This window comes from Gigantopelta aegis, chromosome 4, assembly GCF_016097555.1.
Source record: "Gigantopelta aegis isolate Gae_Host chromosome 4, Gae_host_genome, whole genome shotgun sequence".
Classification (NCBI taxonomy): Eukaryota; Metazoa; Mollusca; class Gastropoda; order Neomphalida; family Peltospiridae; genus Gigantopelta; species Gigantopelta aegis.
Genome location: NC_054702.1, coordinates 6927751 through 6952382, shown reverse-complemented (window position 1 = coordinate 6952382; position 24632 = coordinate 6927751). Strand labels below are relative to the sequence as shown.

At 38.4% G+C, this 24632-nt stretch overlaps 1 protein-coding gene across 1 annotated transcript; it reads left to right on the top strand.

Moving 5' to 3' along the window:
* The first annotated feature begins 1068 nt into the window (after positions 1-1068).
* Positions 1069-1908, top strand: LOC121372217 (transcription elongation factor SPT6 homolog). Its single transcript, XM_041498502.1, has one exon. It carries the CDS (start codon positions 1069-1071, stop codon positions 1906-1908), a length of 840 nt encoding a protein of 279 aa, XP_041354436.1.
* The last annotated feature ends 22724 nt before the right edge of the window (positions 1909-24632 follow it).

Sequence of the window (24632 nt, the reverse complement as noted above, 5' to 3'; positions counted from 1 at the left end):
AGCTATAGGCAAAGGATTTTGTAAATTGGTTAACTATAGTTGTCGAAAGATTTGGCAAATTGGCTAGCTGAAATCAGTATTACGAATTTGTTGGGTATAATTAAAATATTTTACAAATATCGGTAGATTGGTTAACTGTGGTCATAGCATTCTTCAAATGTTAGCTATAGTTTAGACAATATTTGGTTACAAAGCACAGTATGGTGTTTCATGGTCATGCATGTACCTTGTATAATCTTTAATATCCAAATTAATACATGTATAAGCTTCAATATCCAAATAATTACTGATACACCTTTTTTTTCCCTTGACATCAAAATAAGCTTACATCCAAACATTACAACTGAAACATGTTAGGTTTCTGGACCATCACTTATAAGAGATGAAAGGGAAAACGCCCCACTTTCAAGCACTGTTCTGAAGAACCTACACCTTTGTTTAATTTGTCTTTGAATGCCTCGCTATCTTCATAATGCCGGTCATGAATCAATTTATGACGGCTCTGCAGTGAGATCCACGGCGGAGGACCGGGTGTGACGGGACCTCGGTGTAGGAGGGCGGAGGGTTACAAAGTGAGGCCGCTGAGATCTCGTACACGTGAACGAGAGCAGATCTCGTGGTAATGTGACGTCATGGCGCGCGAGCATGCAACATGTAACAGTGGAATGTCCTAATGGCCGCTCGAGTGGTGTGGCCGAGGAAGAGTTCCACTACTTGTACGCCGTACGGTGACGTTGATTACATGTGGCGATGTTAATGATGTCGCTGTCGCGGCATGCAGTCACTTTTCTCCCGCTTTACACACCACTCAAACACATAACGGAGTTCCTTGTTGTCAAATAAAAGAAAAGTGATCTCTTTGCAGGATTATATATCCCAGAGCAGTATTGTGATTGAAGTGTAACATTAAAAAAGAAGGCAGACTGGGCTAGCAATGGGACATGCAGGTAGGCAGGAACAAGGTAGTAAGGCCCGCGGGCGGGAGTTTGCACAATCAGGTAGGCAGGCAAGAAGGTTGGCATGCGGGCGGGAGTTTGCACAATCAGGTAGGCAGGCAAGAAGGTTGGCATGCGGGCGGGTGACTGGACAGGCAAGCAGGCAGGCAAGAAGGTTGGCATGCGGGCGGGTGACTGGGCAGGCAAGCAGGCAGGCAAGAAGGTTGGCATGCGGGCGGGTGACTTGGCAGGCAAGCAGGCAGGCAAGAAGGTTGGCATGCGGGCGGGTGACGGGGCAAGAAAGCAGGCAGGCAAGAAGGTTGGCATGCGGGCGGGTAACTGGGCAGGCAAGCAGGCAGGCAAGAAGGTTGGCATGCGGGCGGGTCACTGGGCAGGCAAGCAGGCAGGCAAGAAGGTTGGCATGCGGGCGGGTGACTGGGCAGGCAAGCAGGCAGGCAAGAAGGTTGGCATGCGGGCGGGTGACTGGGCAAGCAAGCAGGCAGGCAAGAAGGTTGGCATGCGGGCGGGTGACTGGGCAAGCAAGCAGGCAGGCAAGAAGGTTGGCATGCGGGCGGGTGACTGGGCAAGCAAGCAGGCAGGCAAGAAGGTTGGCATGCGGGCGGGTGACTGGGCAAGCAAGCAGGCAGGCAAGAAGGTTGGCATGCGGGCGGGTAACTGGCAAGCAAGCAGGCAGGCAGGCAAGAAGGTTGGCATGCGGGCGGGTGACTGGCAAGCAAGCAGGCAGGCAGGCAAGAAGGTTGGCATGCGGGCGGGTGACTGGGCAGGCAAGCAGGCAGGAAAGAAGGTTGGCATGCGGGCGGGTGACTGGGCAAGCAAGCAGGCAGGCAAGAAGGTTAGCATGCGGGCGGGTGACTGGGCAAGCAAGCAGGCAGGCAAAAAGGTTGGCATGCGGGCGGGTGACTGGGCAAGCAAGCAGGCAGGCAGGCAAGAAGGTTGGCATGCGGGCGGGTAACTGGGCAAGCAAGCAGGCAGGCAGGCAAGAAGGTTAGCATGCGGGCGGGTGACTGGGCAAGCAAGAAGGTTGGCATGCGGGCGGGTGACTGGGCAAGCAAGTAGGCAGGCAAGAAGGTTGGCATGCGGGCGCGTGACTTGGCAAGCAAGGAGGCAGGCAGGAAGGTTGGCATGTGGGCGGGTGACTGGGCAAGCAAGCAGGCAGGCAAGAAGGTTGGCATGCGGGCGGGTGACTGGGCAAGCAAGCAGGCAGGCAAGAAGGTTGGCATGCGAGCGGGTGACTGGGCAAGCAAGCAGGCAGGCAAGAAGGTTGGCATGCGGGCGGGTGACTGGGCAAGGAAGCAGGCAGGCAAGAAGGTTGGCATGCGGGCGGGTGACTGGGCAAGCAAGCAGGCAGGCAAGAAGGTTAGTGCGCGGACGGGCGTTTAGATAAGCAGTAAGGCAGGGAAGAAGATTGGCATGTTGGCGGGTGACTAGGCAAGCAGGTAAATAGGCACGAAGATTGGCGGGCGATTCGACAAGCAGGAAGGCGGGCTGGCAGAGGCGGGCAAGTGAAAAAGGAAGGAAGGATGGCAAGACTTAGGTTCGAGGGCAGAACGCCCAGCTGGGCAGGATTTAGATACATATTCAAACTGCAAGATGGCTTCGTAGTGTCCATACACCCCTAGTACAAGTGCATTAAAGTCAAAACCAATCAGCGCTTCGGGTTGTGACGTAATGACAACTCAAGAGGCCGGTGTCATTTTAACAAAAAAAAATCTCTTGGAATAATAAAAACCGACAGTTATTTCGAAACTGGCAAATGCAGTCTGAAGGAATGTGCGTATCTTCGGGACACGTGCAAATGATATCGCGGGAGAAACTGCACACGTGCTCACTCCGAGAGAGAAAACACGGTGGGTCAAAATACATCCCATGAAAATATTTTTTAAAACCTACATCGTTAAAAATAAACAATGTAGCCTCGCAGCCAGCGAAGAAAAGATTCGCGTTAATGTCAGCATCATTTGATTGGTGAGGGTTTTTTAGAAGACCGAACAAAGCTTGCTCACAATGATTAAGCCACTTCTCCTGATCGTGATCGGTCTAGGATCGATCCTCATCAGTGGGCCCATTGGGCTATTTCTCGTTACAACCAGTGCACCACGACTGGTATATCAAAGGCCGTGGTATGTGCTATCCTATCTGTGGGATGGTGCATATAAAACAATCTCTTGCTACTAATGGAAAAATGTAGCAGGTTTCTTCTCTAAGACTATATGTCAAAATTACCAAATGTTTGACATCCAATAGCCGATGATTAATTAATCAATGTGCTCTTGTGGTGTTGTTAAACAAAAACAAACTTTGAACCACTTCTGGAGTGTTTTCATGTACTCTTAACGACAAAACACAGATATAATTCAAAATCGTATCTGCTCAAGGCAGAGCCAAAAGTCGTGACTGTTTTCACGAATTAATAATTTCATACGCTTTGTCTACAGGAGGACTGCCACTTAACACGACAACACGTCCCTGTCACTTTGTAGTACTATCAAAACATGTACAGATGAGACAAAACTTGTACACGACACGGTTCATTGGGGATATAGATGTAGTGAAGGCATTCATAAATCAGGTTCTGAACATTGATGATGCCAGGTGTTCGCGAAAATTGAGCACATCCTGCCCGAAGATTAGCTGAATGTAATGGCTTTTAACCAATAGTTTTTCTTGGTACAAAATGTGACATCATTGTGATTTTGACAGGACTTCAATTTCAGTAAAATGTGAAGACTTTACTGATACTATGACTGATGTTTAGTAAGATGATATAATGAGAGTGTTCACTAGTATAACTACATAACTAGAAATAAAATGAAATGTGACGGTATTTAGTGAACGTTTGAGATTGTATATTTGGATGTACGACATTCAAACTGCGACTAACGGATAAAAAAAGAAAATATGCATTTCAGTAAAACGCACAAGCTGGCTCTAATGAACAAATGAAAAGACGGCCAGATGGCTGAAGTGTGTGCCCAGGACAGCGTGCTTGAACCTTAATTAGATATAACCACGAAATAACAATAAACGAAATGAAAATGAAACGGTATTTAGTAAACGTTTGAGATTGTATTGTTTTATATACAACACTCAAACTGCGACTAACGGATAGAAAAAAAAGCTATGTATTTCAGTAAAACGCACAAGCTGGGTCTAATGGACAAATAAAAAGCTATGTATTTTATAAAACGCGGCTAATGTGTAAATAAAGAACTAAGTGTTAGCCTGTAACGCACGTGTTATGACGCTTTGAAGTGAGTGGGACGGACAGCCCGGTAGAGGGCGATGCGCCAGGTGTGTTTGTACAACGGCTCTCCAGGAACCGTTCCAGGAACAGTTCCACACAATCCAAGATACGAAAACTCCCCCGGCTCGCGCGAAACGCTTTGTTATGAAATCACTTTCATATGCGAGTAAGTGCTTGATGGACACAGTATGGGGCAGGAAGAACTGTGAGCGTTCGCAAGCGTTTGGCATTCACGAAAAACACCAACATGCCAGTGAAATTAATTCTATGCAAAGTAACACCAATAAGGCGTTTTCTGTCTCAACTATATTTCCTTTTTTTTTTTAGATTGAAACAGTATTAAAATGTCAAATAGTCTGCTAAAATTATGTTGATTTTGTTTTTATAATATTAAATTTTGAAATCGTGAAGAATATATTATTATTATTATTATTATTATTATTATTCAAACAATATGCGAAGATACATGTAGATGTTTCAAGATGTTGGTAAAACAAAAGGCTTATGTAATGTATTTGAAACAAATATTGCTACCCTTCGTGGAATGTGCTTTGGTAAAATTCTGACAAATAAGTACTATTACATTATTTTGTACAAATATAAAAGAACTTTGCCACTTTTGACAAATTTATGAAATTTATACAGACTTCTAAATGAATTTGCAATTTTTATAAACTTATTAAAGAATATTGCAAATTTGTGCCAAAGTTTACAATAAAATTGAATAGTTATACAAACTAGTAAAACAACATTACAAATCTGAACTGTCTGGCACGTTTATACACATTTCAGAAAAAAAAGTTCAAAAGGATTTTAACTTTAAAATAATATTCCAAATAAGTGCTATAAATTATCTTTAAAAATAATGCAATTGTAGTACGATATTGCCCTTCCACCGAATAAAACACTCACAAACATAAACAACAAACAACCGAATGAATGAATGAATGAATGATGGATGGATGGATGGATGGATGAATGAATGAATGAATGAACGAACGAAATAAAGAACAAACGGACGAATAAATGAATGAATAACTACATCTAAACTTAATACGACAACCATTCATCTTGTCTGTCATTCAGCTCACATCAATTACAGTTTCAAAAACATATATATTGTATTTTATGTTTTGTGTGTGGTTCACAATGCCGGATGATGAATTGCGGTCCGACAACCAAGTGCAAAACCATAGAGCAAAACTTCCAATTTGCCAAATGAAATTTACGATTGCTCTAACAACACGCCGACATTCCAGTGAATATGACAATGAAGTAAGGTTTCAAGATGACAAACCCAAAAGTGCATAGCTGTTTCGCCACTAAGGCCGTAAAAACATCGCGTAATGGCTCGCACGTTGACTCCCGAGTCGTCGACAAAGTGTCGACGTGAAATATGGCCATCACAAAGTCTGGTGAACCTCGAAGATGACGACGATAGACAACCAACGTGGGTGAGTCGGGGAGGGACAAACAAACATGTATAGAGGACAAACCCGTATTTTACAAAGCGACAATTACCGCCAGAGTGAGGACACGCGTTCCTGGAAGGGTCCATTACAAACAGACGAGATCTACGGCGCTGTCGAAAGTTTCAAACGGAGTTATTATGAAACTGATACCACAAAACAAAACATATTTAGAAATATAATTATCATTATCAGTCTGATAAATATGATAACATGTTGCTTGTTTACACATATCTACCTAAATAACAATTTAAAAAAACCTTTGTGTTTTGTTGTTATAGTTTTAGCGTTTTTAATTGTTTAGTTTTCATTGTTTTCGTTTAATGTGTTTGTTGTTTTGTGGGTGTACGCGAGGTTTTGGGTGTATGTGTATGTATACGTACATGTGTGAAAGTGTTTTATGTCTTGCTTTTTGTTGTATTTTTTGTTGTTTGTTTGTTGTTGTTATTCTTGTTGTTCTTGTTTAATAATCAAATTTAGTATCTGGTAATGAGCTGTACTGTCTGTAAAAATTATGTAAATGTGTTATATATATATATATATATATATCAAAATCTATTCTGGACCTTCATATACATATACACATTAATTTAATTAATTAATATATATATATATATAATGTACTTGAAACACGGGTATTATATATTTAGTTATTAAAGAAACAAACAACTTTTAAATAAACAATGTGGCAGGATCTAATCTTATTTAACAGTTGTATAGATAATACTATGATGTATATCTTTACGGCAGTGTAGTCGAGGTGTTTCGTGCAACAAGAAACGTCCATAAATTCTGCAACTAAATTAAAGATTCTGGTACTTAATATTTTAGCATATATGATTGTCTTTAATTTTGATTATGTGTTGATATAATGCTGTGTGAATCGAAACGTTTGAAAATGGTGTTTTTTATAACGATATCAGACCACTGTAAAATTTCAGTAGTACATGAATCAGTCAGAAACAGATATATTTTTTTAATTTATTAATAAAAAAAACAAAAACCCACATATTCAAACAGGAATATATAAGCTACATTACTACTAAATCGAATATTATTGTTATTATTTTTTTAATATATTAAAATAAAATAAACACGAGGAAGGAGAACAAAAAGATAAATTAAATTAAATTAAATTAATTTTTGATAAAGATTTAATATTAGAATGCAATTTCAAATATTTTATCACAATATATAAATATAATTGTTATAGGTGTAGATTTAATAACATATTAATGACATAAAAACTAAAGCATACAACATGTATTTAAATATATGTATATACCATACGTAATATTAAAAATTAAAACATGTCTTATGGATGATATCCTATTAATACATTATAAATGCATACACAAGACAATATACATATTTACATTCTAAACGAATATGAACCATTGATATAATATATTCTAAGTAATAAAATGGATACTACAATTGAATTATTTTTTAAATATAACTCTCTTTTTTTTTAGACAATAAAAACGGCGCAGAATGTTTATTGTCTGGTGCAACTTTCAAGAGATTTTGCAGAATTTTCAAAGTGAAATAATTAAACCAATAAAGCCCTTCCCATCAGGGAACGTCGTTTATTTACTGTGGTATGTACTACAACTTATTTATTTATGGGCCGATTGGGGTTTTTTTAAAAATAATAGGTGTTTTGTTATTTCTAAAACACTTTTACGTTTCTTCTTACGGCATATTAAACTGAAATAATTTACCAAAAAACCCCACAATGTTCATAGAGGATGGGAAGGACTTTACGTCTTATTCAAATGTTAGTGCAAGTTATTTTTATTATCATAATAATGTTTTGAAGATGCTATATATGAAAATAAAGTTTACAAATGTAAGAAAAGCAACATACTTTGCTTCTAAAATGCAATTAGGTTTTGTCTTTTTCTTATGTTTTCTTATGTTTTGTTTTGTTTTGTTTTATTATTATTTGTTTTTTGTTTGTATTTCTTTGTTGTCTGGGGGTTTGTTGTTCGGGTTTTATCCGTCAACTTGAACACTGGCTTGGTAAATATCCCTACACCGATCATACTGGGTAAACTTGTTTATTTAAAAGAACTCTCAAAAGAGTATCTATTTCGTACAATTATTACGATGCCCGACTATAATTTTATGAAAATAAAGGACAAGTAGTATTCTGTTATATGTTTTTATCGATTTTGTAAAAATGAAATAATAATAAACAAAACATAATTTAAAGCTACTATTAGCTAGACATCGCTATGCCATGATTGCGTGGTCAGATGGGGTGTGATCAATACAAGTATACACACAGTTCTACCTTATCCAAGAATGTTTTATTGCAGCCTCTTCGTCAGTTTACCATAACAGACATTACAATTCTACTGAGAAGACTTCTGACAGCAGGAATACTGTATAGATGGTTTCTTCGGATTACAAGTAATGAATGAATTAATTAATGTTCACGACATCCCAACACAAAAATACACTTCAGCTATAGGGTGCCAAACAAAAATAAGTATATGGATATGATTATTTACATTAAATATGTGCGACAAAACCTTTATCCAAAGTCAAAAACGCATCTCTGTGCAATGCAGAGTCGAATGGGTATTTGGCAAAATAGTCGTTGATTCCATGAATCTATCTAAAAATAGTGGTTGATTCCATGAATCTATCTAAAAATAGTGGTTGATTCCATGAATCTATCTAAAAATAATATAATTAGATAGGAAAAAAGCACGTGTAAACAGCTATTGAAAACAAAATACAATACAAAAATGAAGATAAGTATAATTTAAAACTTTGGATAGAAATCAAGTATTTTAAATTTTGAAACATTAATTCTTGGTGGAATTTAAAAAGAAATATCTTACACCATAAAACGTATAATAGAATAAAATGACAACAAAACAGAAACAACTGGCCTTGGTTTTGATTTTTACTGTGTTACTCGTATGACCAATTTTATGACAAGTGGAAAATTAAAAAAGGAAAAAAAGTACTAAACGACCAGAATCATCTTGGAGACATTAGCTGACGAATTGGAAAACGGGGCTAAGTGTCGAAATGGAAGTCTTATTCAAGCTGGTTCACCGAGCTCCCTTATCGAGACTCGCATCTCCATTCCGGTCCCGCCGATTGCACGCGGGAGATCGCGGCCACTTTCACGGTCGTTGTTTTCGCTGACACGGACGTCGTAAAGGCGTGTTTGATTGCCGCTCACGTCGTCGTGTCCTCGCGCGGATGTCGGTCACCCACGACTATCTCCGTCTCCGCGTTATTAAAGTGACAAACACTCAAACGCAATCCTAGTCAACTTGGCACTTTCCATTTTGTAGAGCGGCTTCTAGCGGTGACGGTTTTTCAAATGAAGCGAGTCGTAAGTACGAAAATTTGCGGCCGTGACGTTTTCCATGATTGAATGTGACGCGCGCGAGATTTTCTATAATTTAAAGTCAAAATGTTATGAATGACGCGGATTTGGCTTTTGGTTTTGTATTGAATGGACCGTAACCATTCAGTTACATATTAATTACACTAATGTCCTTAGGTTCAAAACAATCTATACTCTTCAAAAAGGTAGGGGAACTCTAATTTACAACTCGAATTTACAATTGCCAAAACTGTAAGGTATATTAGCTGTGGGGAATAGTTATATAATAATAGTGAATTAATTGGGCAAACATTACAACCGGTAGTTCAGTAGTACAGTAGGTTTTATGACCACCAAAGATCTTGAAGGACGATTGGGGTCAGAAGTTTTTTTAATCAGTAAATCGCAAATTCAAACAATAAAAATGACTAAAAACAAAACGATAACAACTGTATGATCAACAGAATGAAAAAGATTGACAAAAATGTTTCACAGTGATTAATGGACCTTCTTGGAAATTGTCAAAATCGAGAATGACAACCCACGCACGTGTACGAGGTAACTGCGTGATACATGTGCAAACTATGGAATGTGTTTTGGTGTGTTGATAAACAGACCTGACGTTCTTTACTAGGATGTCTGTGGTCAAAACGTATGTTCGGTCTAATAGGTGATATTAACATTAATAATTCAGATTCCCCTACGTTTTTTGAAGAGTATATATATTAAAGTCTTATGAAGTATGTTTGATATGATGACGGACAAGGAACATTTTTTTCTTCTTCTTCTTTTTTAAAGTTATCCAACTTTTGTCAAAGTGGTCATTCAGTTAGTGTTCATTAAAATGAAGATGAAGAAGAAGAAGAAGTAGAAGAAGCCTATTTTAAACGTCTTTTCATATTTTAACATTTGAACTTTGCAATTAATTTTTTTTTTTTATGACAGGTTATATATCAAAATCCTAAACTGCGTTATGCTTCCAGCTGCGTTCGATTTTTTTTCTCGTGCACGGTTCAAGCAATCAACATCCGATTTGTTCTCGTCTGCTTGTCGTTCATTTGTGAGGTCTTTCTTCACAATTCGTGAACATTTCCATTAACAATAAAGTTTAGACAAGTAAGTATCCCAATTCAAAACTTTAAAAACCCTTAAAATAATAAATTTTGCTAAGTTGTTTTTTGTTTATTCCTTACAATTACCGATATCGGGTACACTTGATTCGTAGAAATTGACTTGAAATGGAGGAAGATGAATTAACATTTGGTGCGTGTCACGTGATCTCATACGTGCCAGATCAACAAGGCCAAATAATTTAATTTAGATGATTTTTAAGCACACTATTGTTAGAATTTGTTTTCAATTATGCAATTCAATTTGCGAAAGGTATGCTACATTTGTGTGCCTCTAGTGTAGTGAATATTATTCATAATCCATTAGTAACAATTGTAAATAATTTTGAGTTTATAAATTGTGTTAATTTCTAATCAATTCATTTGACAATTAATATTTTACAATCTATTCACTGGTATGAATATAATGCCTGTCTGTATTGACATCTGAGTTTTCGCGATGGGTGTTGGTAAACGCGGACCGGATCGAAACGCTTAACAAATTGAATTTATCCTTTAAAAAAAAAAATGAAACAAAGTTTTCGTCCACTACTTATTTTAGAAACATATATTTTGTCATATAGTGGTTCGATAGTTTTTGTAAACACAGTTAGAAACGTTTCACTCTATCCTGTTTACTGGAGGGTGCTTCACTTTTTTGTTTTCTAGAATGGATTTGTTTTACATTGTTGACTTTTTACGTTCACTTATTGCAATATATTTTGTTTTACGTATCGTAACTGAAAAATGTAGAATAAGATTTCAGTATATATCGTCTGCGTGTTTTTGTTGTTAGGTCAACGCCGTTTGGGACGTTTATGGTAGATATTCTTCCGCGAAAGTTTTGACAGATATGAGCGTGAACGAAATCACAGTTAACATATCCATTTGGATACTATAATATATACACAATATAATTATTATGAATGATTCTAGGCACAATGGGTTTGTCGTTTTAATTAACCTTGCTAGACATAAGGTTAAATGTAAAAATAAATCTTAAAACAACCTTTACTTGTGGCAGTGCCCAAGTCGGCTGCTACCGGTGGGGTAGGATATGCTCAACTTTCGTGAACACCTCATGTCATCATTTTATGACAGAGATTCACGAATGCGTGTCATCACAGCTGTCCTTATTCTAATAAGTTCTGTCATGTGCTAGTCTTGGAGGGGCAGCTATATTTTGGCGGTGTAAGAGGAATGAAATATCCAGTGAATGATCTCTGGAGTGACTGTCGTCCTATAGACAAGACATTAGATAGAGATCTATATTTAATATCCAGTGAATGATCTCTGGTGACTGTCCTCCTATAGACAAGACATTAGATAGAGATCGATATTTAATATCCAGTGAATGATCTCTGGAGTGACTGTCCTCCTATAGACAAGACATTAGATAGAGATCTATATTTAATATCCAGTGAATGATCTTTGGAGTGACTGTCCTCCTATAGACAAGACATTAGATAGAGATCGATATTTAATATCCAGTGAATGATCTCTGGAGTGACTGTTCTCCTATAGACAAGACATTAGATAGAGATCTATATTTAATATCCAGTGAATGATCTCTGGAGTGACTGTCCTCCTATAGACAAGACATTAGATAGAGATTTATATTTAATATCCAGTGAATGATCTCTGGAGTGACTGTCCTCCTATAGACAAGACATTAGATAGAGATCGATATTTAATATCCAGTGAATGATCTCTGGAGTGACTGTCCTCCTATAGACAAGACATTAGATAGAGATCGATATTTAATATCCAGTGAATGATCTCTGGAGTGACTGTCCTACTATAGACAAGACATTAGATAGAGATCTATATTTAATATCCAGTGAATGATCTCTGGAGTGGCTGTCCTCCTATAGACAAGACATTAGATAGAGATCTATATTTAATATCCAGTGAATGATCTCTGGTGACTGTCCTCCTATAGACAAGACATTAGATAGAGATTTATATTTAATATCCAGTGAATGATCTCTGGAGTGACTGTCCTACTATAGACAAGACATTAGATAGAGATCTATATTTAATATCCAGTGAATGATCTCTGGTGACTATCCTCCTATAGACAAGATATTAGATAGAGATCTATATTTAATATCCAGTGAATGATCTCTGGAGTGACTGTCCTACTATAGACAAGACATTAGATAGATATTTACATTTAATATCCAGTGAATGATCTCTGGAGTGACTGTTCTCCTATAGACAAGACATTAGATAGAGATCTATATTTAATATCCAGTGAATGATCTCTGGAGTGACTGTCCTCCTATAGACAAGACATTAGATAAAGATTTATATTTTGCCAAATGCCCATTCGACTGCATTGTGCAGAGATAGGGGTCTGGCCATGTATTACGGTTTTGTCATTCAAATTTAATGTCTGTTTTTCCTGATGTCAATTACATGAGGGTTTTTTTTTCTTTCTTTCAACTACAACTAAACATTCCGACTTGGGAGAGACCCTTGGTGGGCGTGCTTGCATTTTAAGTATAAAAAGTGTCAAGTTTAACTGGTGACTAGATAATATGATAATATGGTGATTTTTCAGGAACTGTTGTGATCTTTTTTCACTCAACATTTTAATATAATTGTGTATTTTAGTTATCTATGGCACCAGACCATATAAAATAAAACTGTAAACCAATTCGGCTATTTCCTGTACAACAGGTACAAGAAAGTCCAGTTTACAATAATTTCTGATGATAAAAACTAATTTTGAAAATATTTAAAGAAAACAATATGTTTATCTTATACATATGCTATAAAGTTATTAAAATCAACGACCCAAATAATCAATTACTTTAAATTATGGCTGTCTTTCAATATTTGATTGTTATAGCAATCACAGAAAAGCTAAAAATGCATATCATATTAGCAAATGAAACATATTTTATTTTCTAAAAATATTTTCGAAGGGTATTTTTAATATGCAATTTATTTATATAACTGCGTTACTATTATGGTCATTTAACAGATGTTTTAACTCTCATTTCAGATCGTTCCATTTTGCGCTACAATACTCTTCCTTGGAATGGCGTCCAACAAGTGTTTGCAATTAAGTCCGAGTTTATGTAGAAAACACCCTCAGTACAAACGATCATCATATGAAAGTCATGACTTGGCCATAAGACGAGCAATAAAGTCCTGATATTGCTTCCAACGTAAACACATTTGCACCAAATGGAGAGACACCCAGCTGCGACGTGCACTAGTCCCACGTGCACATCAAATCATTGGCTTCATGGACGCAGGGCTGCACAATTTGATGATGGTTTATAGTGATGGAGCTCTCACAAAACATGTCAAAGACAAGGTCCACAGACTTCTATCAATTAGAAGCGATTTGGCCATGTTTATAATATGAATCTACAAAGAACATGGAACAAAATAGAAGACATTTTTGTTGATGTCTGTAACCAGAGGGACAGATCTAGCTCTGACGGTATAGTGCTCGTACGAGCTGCTTGGGTCAACGGATCGAGTGCCGTCGTTGAACCTATTATCGGATTTGGTTTTTCGACGTCCTATCCAGTGCCTTTTCATTGATATATCAAAGGCCATGGTATGTCCTGCCCTGTGTTGGAAAATGCATATACTGTTAAGGTAAACATGTAGAGGGTTTCTCTGAAGACTACATGTCAGAATTACCAAATGTCTGACATCCAGTAGCCGATTATTACTAATAAATGTGCCCCAGTGGTGTCGATAAACGCAAGCAAACTTTACTGTTTAACCCTGTGACTAGAAACAGGCTGATTTTGAAACAACGACAGATGCTTTGGTCGTGTGGTTTGGGGGTTGTACGTAGTTACACTGACTTGTAATTAATTGTCTTGTTTTCGCATAAATATACTCTTCTGTTACGATTTGGATATTGTAATACTTTTGTTCTTTGAATTTAATATGGCAAATAAAAACATGACGCTCACTTTGATCTATTGACCTCGTATACAAAACGTTGTATGGACGTCCCCAGAATGTATAAAACAACCACAAAAAAGCACCACCCTTGCAACAAACAAACAAACAAAACAAACAAAGAAGTAACTCCACAAAAAACACAACACAACTACAAAAGAAACGTATTTTGGATATCAAAGCAAGGTATATCAGTTTCAAAAAGAAATAACAGAGAAAACTATAAATGTACTAGGTAGCTATTCACGTATAAGGGGATATAGGGAGAAAGTCGGGGACACTATACAGATAATTCACGTACAGAAAGTAAACACATGCAGTGGCACTTTTATGGAGCATGTAATGTTGGTGCTGGTCACTTCGAGAGTATAAAACTCGGTGATCCGTATAATGAACTGTTACAATTCATTACCATGGCAACTGGTGCATCACCAACATCTGAAATAGTGTGACCTTGGTGTGAGTAAACAAATCACATTTGGTATGCAACTACGTGCATTGTGCAACTGTAAAACTTTAATGTAAACTCCAATAACTAACCACCAGTTTGTATTTGATGATTTGTATCAATAACCGCACGGTTTGCCATTCAGTCCGATGATGAAAAGCCAAGTTATTATTTATTTTTCTAAAACATAAATTTTACTGGTATAAGATAAGAGTACACATGCGCATAATGTATAATATACGAACTGCATGTGTAAAATATTATTCACAAAATAATGTTTAGCATCTGTGTCTGTATGTGAAGCAATATAATACAGGTAGTACTAAAGCAAATAACTTCCGGCTAGGTCAAAGTTCGAGGTGCACCAAACTTTTTATACAGTAGTTAATATCACAAGCTTTGTCATTGATGATAAGTTGAGTGTGTTTGTTGTAGAAAAAAAGAAACGTTTCATCTGGGCATAAAATGTATGCAATTTCATTTCATCTAGTACCTCTGTGTCAAGTAGCCTTGTGCTTGAAACATGTACTGGGTATCTGTACACTTTTTTTTATGCGGAACTAGTCATAGACGCTACCCGTTATCTCTGAAATAAGCAGCTTAACTCTAACTGTTTTCGGATTTACTTTAAGGGTGAGGGGTGGTAGTATTTATATTCGTGGTGTATATGTCGATTGATACGCTGCAGGTAAGAGTTTTAGCCATATGTTACTATTGTCGACTATTTGATTTGATTTGGTGGTATTTAGTCTTTAACAAATTAGTGGGAGAAGGAGTCTTAAAAGAAGAATAAAAACAATAAGATAGGATATTTTCCAGCTACACTGAAAAGGCATTATTAAACTAACAATAATACGTGTTCGTAATGTACGGGGCTGGGAGAAGATGAGCAACTGCCCAACCCTGCTAGTTACGAGCCAGATGTTGTCTCTAGATATTACAAAATTCAGCTTCATAAGTCTTTTTCTTTAAACCATCCGCATACCTTTGCGACAATGTGCACATTTAGTTTAGAAACGATGTTTGCTGCATGCAACTGAAATTGCACGCTGTCGCATTGTAGATCAACTTTCCCCTCACTTGCTCCGTCTGTTGTACTGAGATGTGGTTGGAAACGTGGCTCTATGTTGACATGTCTTAATTAGCGAACACACCCCTCTGTGTTTTGCTGAAGCGTGAAGTAATAAACTGTGGTAATTGTAATCAGGTATAATTACTTATTGTAGACAGGTGTTGGTCAACTGTAAACCTGTCAGCCTTAAATAGTCAGGGCCCCAGGGGATTCAAAACTCACTGCCAGTAGAAACCGGAATACGGTATCAAGAGTTGTTTTCTTAATTTATCAACATATTAAAGAAGACACCACCCAAGAACAACTTCAGTCCAATATGTTTAGTGCAGAGATAAATTTTAATTATGAAAGACATCTTAAACCTTTAAGAGCACCCTATCGTAATCCATTCAACGATGCTTTATTTAAAAGACACGTATGTACGTGTGTGTGTGTGTGTGTGTGTGTGTGTGTGTGTGTGTGTGTGTGCGTGTGTTCTATATCTGTGTTCTATAAGTGTATAAGTGACACGTTTGTTTTAAGACTAATACAGTGAAGCAAAAATACGGTTACTCCAAAATGAAACTCGAAATACTATGACGTCATTCCCCACCCCTCCAATCAGCAATACAGCAGTAACGCTTGAAATTTGAACTAAGCTATATTCCAGGTAGATAATTTAGGAAACCAGATTGCTACCACAGCTAACAACAATCATTGTATGCGTGTGTGTGCACTCCTTCCTTTCATCTGCCTGTACATCCACGGCCGTGCATCATTGAAAGCCTCATATTAACATTGTGTTCGTTCCAGGGGCGGTCAGCGATGCCCATACGGCGGTGCGGTGCTCGCGATGCCCTTGCTAAATAACACGGAGAATGCCAGAAGCGTGTGTTCTTTGCTCGCCTAATAGCCGCTGTGACACGTTGGTGACTTGGTAGAATTCCGACCCATGATGGAAGGCCACTTCAATCGGGTTTTAGGGCCCGCAGTACATTCCAAGGCCAGAAATTTCTGTCTTCGCAAAATTGGATTTCTTCAAGATATGTGACCCTAAAGGCTTTGTATTCAATAAAATGGCATAAAACATCTCCACTTTACAGCTTTAGTGTTCAATAGATTCACAGGGCCGCGTCTGCTACTGTCATAAATATTAAAACACAACGAAGAAGTAGCTACATTTCTTGTTAACGTACGATATGGAATAAGCTGTGTAGTAACGTATATAGACATACCAAAGGTATCTCACGCCACAAAATCCAATTCGCAGTTAGTGGGATATGAAAAATGTGTGTATGCGTGTGGGGAAAGACAGCGAGAGAGAGAGAGAGAGAGAGAGAGAGAGAGAGAGAGAGAGAGAGAGAGAGAGAGAAAGTTTGTTAGAGAGGAAGTGAAGAGACAGAATGAGATGACAGGGATAGAGAGAAAGAAACTGTGGTGGCACGCACTCATGGATCACTATCAAATCAGTCAGAAGGAGAAGTGATTTCTCCCTTTAAATAGGACCTAGCTTTACCCATACGTCTGTAAAGAAAGGTCCCTTACGTTTGGACCATCTACCCAACGACGGAGGAGGAAGGGCAGAAAATGGAGAGCTACTGATGGATTCCCTGCCTTTCCAAACAAACCCGCCACGAGTTGTACGTTGGACGCATGACATGTCATCATTACAGATCAACCTTCTACCTCCAACTGAATGATTCCCTGCCTTTCCAAACAAACCGGCCACGAGTTGTACGTTGGACGCATGACATGTCATCATTACAGATCAACCTTCTACCTCCAACTGAATGATTCCCTGCCTTTTCAAACAAACCGGCCACGAGTTGTACGTTGGACGCATGACATGTCATCATTACAGATCAACCTTCTACCTCCAACTGAATGATTCCCTGCCTTTCCAAACAAACCGGCCACGAGTTGTACTTTGGACGCATGACATGTCATCATTACAGATCAACCTTCTACCTCTAATTGAATGATTCCCTGCCTTTCCAAACAAACCCGCCATGAGTTGTACGTTGGACACATGACATGTCATCATTACAGATCAACCTTCTACCTCCGACTGAATGACGCTGTCGAGAAAGAAACGTTTTCTATTCACAACCAGAATGATAGTTTATATATATACTACTCAAAAGAATTTAAGGGTCAAAAATTTATAACCAAATAAGTTTCAGAGTGTATTAGATTGATGATGTAAACTACACCAATTTTTTTATTTATTGTTCCATATTTACAAAAAACCACAAATAAACGTCACTGTATACAAGAAAGTCACATGACATGCTGTCAAAGTTGAAGGTTGTCGAACATGGATTTTACACATTAGAACATTCGTTTAATAGTGTGTGAATCCACCCCTGGCGCGAATACACTCGACACACCGTTGCCTCATGCTGTTGATCAGACGTCTGAAGAACTCTTGGGGAATGGCCTGCCATAAGAAGTTGACCCAGATCATGAGGGTTGGCCGGAGGGGCATGGTTATCCCGAACTCTCCTGCCTAATTCGTCCCAGGCGTGCTCTATTGGGACCAAGTCAGGCGAATATGCTGGCCAATCCATCCTGGCGATACCTTGTTGTCTGAGAAAGTCCGTTACCACCCTGGCGCGGTGGGGTCTGGCATTGTCATCCTGCAGAACTGCCCCGCCGCCAATCTGCTGAAGGCCTGGGAAAACCAACGGCCGGATAATCTCATTCAGATAGCTGATTCCATCCAGATTGCCATCCACGACATAGAGGGGGGTCCTGTGGTGGATAGAGATGCCGCCCCACACCATGACGCTGCCACCACCGAACCGGTGACGTTGTCTAACGTTAACGTCAGCGAAGCGCTCCCCAGGACGTCTGTAGACACGAACCCGACCGTCGTTGAACTGGAGACTAAACCTGGACTCATCAGTGAACATCACTCGACCCCACTGAACACGTTGCCACCGCAGATGAAGCGTGCACCAGTGACGTCTGGCCGTTCTGTGACGTGGTAGGAGTGGTGGTCGAACAGCCTGGCGACGGCAGCATAGATTATTGGCTCTCAGACGATTGCGTATGGTTTGATCAGACACTCGAGTTCCAGTCGCAGTCCGCAGATTGTCACGTAATCGGCGTGCAGTGGTTGTGCGTTGACGTAGAGCCATATTGGTGATGTAGCGGTCCTCTCTATTTGTAATGTTTCGGGGTCTTCCCGAACGTGGACGATTTCGAACAGAATTCGTTGTTTGGTACCGTTGCCACAGTCGGCCAACGACACTCTGACTGACACCAAGTCTCAGAGCAACATTTCTTTGTGTATTGCCATCCTGAAGCCAAGCAATAGCCCTTCCTCGATCTTCGGTAGTCAGTTGAAGTCGTACCATTGTCGAATTTGGAGTGTGCACCGTACACAAACGCAAGCTCCAATTATACGGAAATTCAGCATTGGGAACATGGAATACACGTGCAAAGCGTGCAAATGAAGCGCTTTGTGAAAAAGCGAGTTATGGGCACTTAGCAGACCTTTCGCTTTCGCCCTAATTTATGTGAAAATGTAAGCATGTTTTCGCCATTAATGTTTAGATATTAGTGTGGGCGGGGGGGGGGGGGGATTTAGCTCAGCCGGTTGAGTGCTCGCTTGAGGTGTTTGCGTCACAGGATCGAACCACCTCGGTGGATCCATTCAATTGACTGAGAGTTTTCTCGTTCCAACCAGTGCACATCAACTGGTCAAAGGCCGTGGTATGTGCTTTCCTGTCTGTGGAAAAGTGCATATAAAAGATCTTTTGCTGCGTTAGGAAAAATATAGCGGGTTTCCTCTGATGAATAAGAGCTACTATTACCAAATGTTTGACATCCAATAGCCGATGATTAATTAATCAATGTGTTCTAGTGGTGTCGTTAAACAAAACAAAAAGATGTTAGTGAGAGATATTCACTTATCTATTAAAACTGGCTTTGAGTGAGAGTCGCTACCGAGATGCGAACCCTGTACCTACCGATGGTTTAACCGCTACACCAAAACCGGTAAAGGTTTCCTGGTCCAGGACGTGTGGGAGCACGTGCCACTGCTGCGCCGTGATAGATGTAAGAGGACAGCGAGGTTAATGGATAGTACCGACCGGTTTGCGCTGAACCCAGCACCAGTCTACTAGCATTGTGAGCAGTTTGACAATACGTAATGTGTCTGTCAAAGCGCGTTTTAAAAAAACCTTCATGTACCAGTCGATTGTAATTAGCTTCTACACATATTTCCGACACCTCCAGATGTTCGTGGCACTTTCGGTACAATTCAGTACAGACATACGTCATATTTACACTCTAGCTTTTCTAGCTTTTTTTTTTTTTTTTTTTTGGGGGGGGGGTCTTTGTTTTGTTGATCTCTGTACTAGAGTTCATAATTCATAGTACAACCCCCTCTTCCTGCCTCCCCCCTCTTTCTCTCCCTCCCTAGCTCGCTCGCTCGCTCTCTCTCTCTCTCTCTCTCTCTCTCTCTCTCTCTGATGTATTAAAAGTGACGCAAGTGTCATGGGATTATGGATGACTTGTAAGTTAGCGATCCAGTAAGTAATAGCCTTGTTTGCCCATATCACTTGTACTTTAGCATCTTTAATTGACGTCCCACTGACAGAATACTTGAAGCGCAGCACGCCACGCCTCTTAACGCTTTGTTTAAATTTGCCAAATTGTTTCAATCCCCGGCGCGTTGCAAACATAAAGGATGAATTCTTTGGCTTCACGAACATAAAATATTGCCTACAAATTAAGACGCCAGTTTGAGCGTAAACATATACTCTTGTACCAGTGCTGTGAACAATTCCAGTCTTTCAAAAAAAAAAGGAAAATGTTTAATTCGTATTTTACAAAAAGTGTTTTTGAAATTACATTTTTTTAAATTTAAAAATTGATATAAATAAATACAATTATTTACTAAATAATTAACTATGTGGGCGTCTCCACGGTGTCTAAGGTTAGATTTGAAACCAATTTTGAATTTGGGTGTCAAAGAATGGTAAATAAATGATGATCGACATCAACATCAAAGGTAAAAGATTGGGTTATTTAAGTATTACAAAGGTCAATCTATGCATTTAAAAAAGGGTGTAATCATCAAAGCAAGTTTCAAAAAAGTATTATTATATATTATATATATATATATATATATATATATATATATATATATATATATATATATATATATATATATATATATATATATATAATTAATTAATTATTTTAATGAAGATCCGTTTCCTAAACCAGATTATTAATATACAGGTACAGGGAATGGTAGTATCTTTTATTCATACTACCAAGAAAAAAATATGTTTGTCTGTCTGTTAGTCTTTGTCTTGTTGTGTCCGTCAGTTTCAGTTTCCACTACAAATGACTTGTCAGTAACAATGTTGTAAAATACTTCTACACGGGATTTCTTTGAACTATTTGGGAAGTAACTGTAACGCACGTCAGTATTAATTACGCCAGTAGTACGCGGCGCGGCGGTAAAAGCTCGTGTTCGTGTAAACGAACCGTCTGGCTGACTGTGGTTTCTCTTAAAACAGATCGACCGGCTTCTAAGATCCATTATTGACAGTGATACCACACAAAATGGAGTTCTGTAAGCAAGTCGGCAACATAAGTGGTTTGTGTGCTAATTGGTAGACATGTAGAGAGATGCACTCTTTTAAAGAAAGAAACCACGAATACTACTTTCTACACCAGAGCAGTACGACCTCTCACTGTATCCGGTGAATCAAGCTTGCAGGTGTAAAACTGAAGGGAAAAGAAACAAAAAGGAAATAAACAATGCTTTAAAAGAACAACAACAACAACAACAACAGAACAGAAGTCTATTACGCTCAGGTTCATTGTTCGATAGCATTTGAGGAATACCCATATACATATAACAGCAACAACAACAATAGGAACATCTTCCCACCAGTCAACCAAACAAATAAACGAATAAACAAAAGTTAGGTTTTGTTTAACGATACCACCAGAGAACATTGATTTATTATTCATCGGCTAACAATCAACAATAATTATGTTTACACTTTGATAACATAACGTCGTCCTACGATTCCATTTTCCAACAACATCAGCAACAATAACAACAAAATGAAATGCGTTTATTCCACTACATCTCCGCGCGTTGTTTAATCAGTAAATACCAGGGTCCAAACGCAAATGATTACTAGGTAGATGTGAGTTTTTAAAATTATTTGTATATGTTAACTAAACAACGCACTTGTCTCCAAATATTCGTTGCCTTCCTCCTGATAATTGATAACACTGATGTTCGATCCAATGACCACCGTTTCTCAAACAAGCGATGTAAATGAAGAGCTATATTTCAAAAACAAACACGCAAACAAGCCAAACCCAGCAGCAGCACTACTTTTTACAACAACAAAAAATGTAACTCATATAACTATGTCCCGCGATACTACTTTCCAAAATCAACTGAAATTAAATTAAAAATAGAAATAGGCTTTATTTTTAAAATACATAGGATTAAATAAAATACAACAATAAATAAACAACAATTAAAACACAACAATAAACAAACAATTTTATTATCTGTTCTACTTCAAAACAAAAACCACACCAAAACCAAACCAATATGGAATCTCTACATCTGGCGATCTTACCTTTCTAAAAAAGAAAAAAAAAAAGGTAAAACACCAATACTACTTTCTACACGACAACAGAAGAAGAAAAAACGTCGTTTGTACTTTCACGGTACGAGTACACGTCAACTAGCTGTGTGATGTTTTATGGGTGCAATATGAAGATTTTGTCTATGCGAAAGATGGATGGGCTGCCGCGTTTAGCCCGCTGATTTTATCACATGCCTCGTGACATGTTTTAAGCTGAAAATACCGAAAGTTGGCAACTTAGTTAATTGGAAGCCGGGACGAGGAGCCAGCCCACAGCAGATCGCATGACAATGCGACCGAGATAACCGTGCATAAAGGTTGGCGTGTAGCTAATACATTATCAATGTTCAACTCAACTCAGCCGTGCACGTGCTAAGCGGAAGTATCCACTGTGGAAAATGAGTGAAAATGAGCAAACAAATTGTTTCCAAACCTCAAGGGAGGTGTTTTTATTTGTTGTTTGAAAATGTATCTGTTTTGTCGAGAATGTGTCCTGTTTTCTTAGAATTTGTTAGGGTTTGCTTTTTTCTCAGAATGTCTGTTCTACTCAGAATGTGTATGTTGTTTTGAGAATGTGTTTATATTGCTTGGAATGTGTTGTAAAAGTATGTACACCACTCTCCTACACTTCGTGTGTACAGTACTCTAGCATAAGCGTACGAGAGAAGGGGGAGGGGGGGGGGGGGGGCAACAACGAAGGAGATATTCAGACACAATGAGGTCTCTCTCTCTCTCTCTCTCTCTCTCTCTCTCTCTCTCTCTCTCTCTCTCTCTCTCTATATATATATATATATATATATATATATATATATATATATATATATATATATATGACAATATTTCAAAACTACCAAATGTTTGACATCCAATAGCCGATGATAAATAAATCAATGTGCTCTAGTGGTGTCGTTAAAGAAAGCAAACTTTCTTCTTTTTTCTACTTCATCGGTCCTTATAAAGAAATAATTAAACAAACAAACAAATAATAAAACACTTACTTCTATTGATATATCCACCCAACATTTGTAGAAAGTATTGGAACAGATAGTATTAGATCCATGCACAGATATTTTATATTTATACACATTTAAAATAAAAATACGATTATAAATGTCAAACAGCGATCTTTTCGCACATTTCTCAAGTTAAACTGTATTCAGACGAATGTGCGTAGTATCACAAATTTAAACAAATAAAAATAAAACATTTGGATATACGCAAACAAATTTAGTTTTTGGCTATTAATTTTATAAAGTATGTATCAATTAATAAAAAAAATCCAAATTTCAGTTTCTTTCTTTTACCCCTACCCCTTTTCTCATTTGGGACACATTTTCTGGCGGAAGTCAGAGTCTGTGTCCCCAGTGAGCGTGTTTGAACATTAATTTGATATAAGCACGTTAAATTCCGACATTTGATCTGACAGTCTTATGTGGGCATACATACTGGATCCGCGCCTGACAGGGAATAAAAGTAGAGCATTGGCCGGCACCGGCAGCATTGATGATGCAAAAACTACATTAAAATCCTTATTGGATGTTTTAATTTAAAAAATTAAATAGCAGTAAATAAAATTATTGGGATGTAGGGCTATTTTTATTTTCGGGTGGGATAGGGGTATTTAATTCAAGGTAAAACCGTAACGTTTCAATATTTTCGTCATTATGCAGCTCTAGATAAATGTATCTGTGACGGTACATGCTCTTAATTGTTTTAGAAGGCCGTGTGCAGTTCCAAATGCACTTAGCTAGGTGGGCAAGTTGTTACGTAATACTTTTGCGCGACGGTCCTCGATCGGTACGCCTAATACACACCCAGAGCAGGTGTGGAGGCCATGTGGCTAGTAGTTACGTAATATCTCCGGTAGTGCTGTTTATGGCCAGGGGATTGGTCGCGGATTGGCGACAGCCAGACTGACGATCAGAGAGAAATATACCGACTCTGGGAGAGGTGGAATATCAGATGATAGGGGGAGGACCGCCTTGTACCCCCAGGCGATTTTCTGATTTTATAATAAATAGCTAGGGTTTAGAGATATTTGGGAGAAGCAAAAAGGACAGAACAAGGAAGGCTTCCCGGGAACGTTGTCCGTTTGGACTTTGGTAAATATTTTATTTCTGCTCTGTTGTATAACCTTGATGTGATTGATGTGACTTTTAAATATTTTAATACTGTATTATACCAATATTCTTTAGACAGTGTCTTCGGTCATCTGACGAAGTAAATCGTAGACTTTTTGTTCTAACATTATACGAGTATTTGGAAATATAAAGCTTAGCCAGTCATCCTAGAAGACCTAGGTAAACTGTAGGTTATTGTCTTTATTGTGATAGGTACCAGTATTAATTCTGTGTTACAAGGTTACTGAATGAGTAGTTAAGGGTTAATTAAAAATTAACCAGTTAGGAATAGTGTTGTAATTCCTT

Bases quoted from the DNA above. Each gene is read 5' to 3' on its own strand.
- LOC121372217 (XM_041498502.1), top strand. From the start codon at position 1,069: ATGCGGGCGGGTGACTGGACAGGCAAGCAGGCAGGCAAGAAGGTTGGC.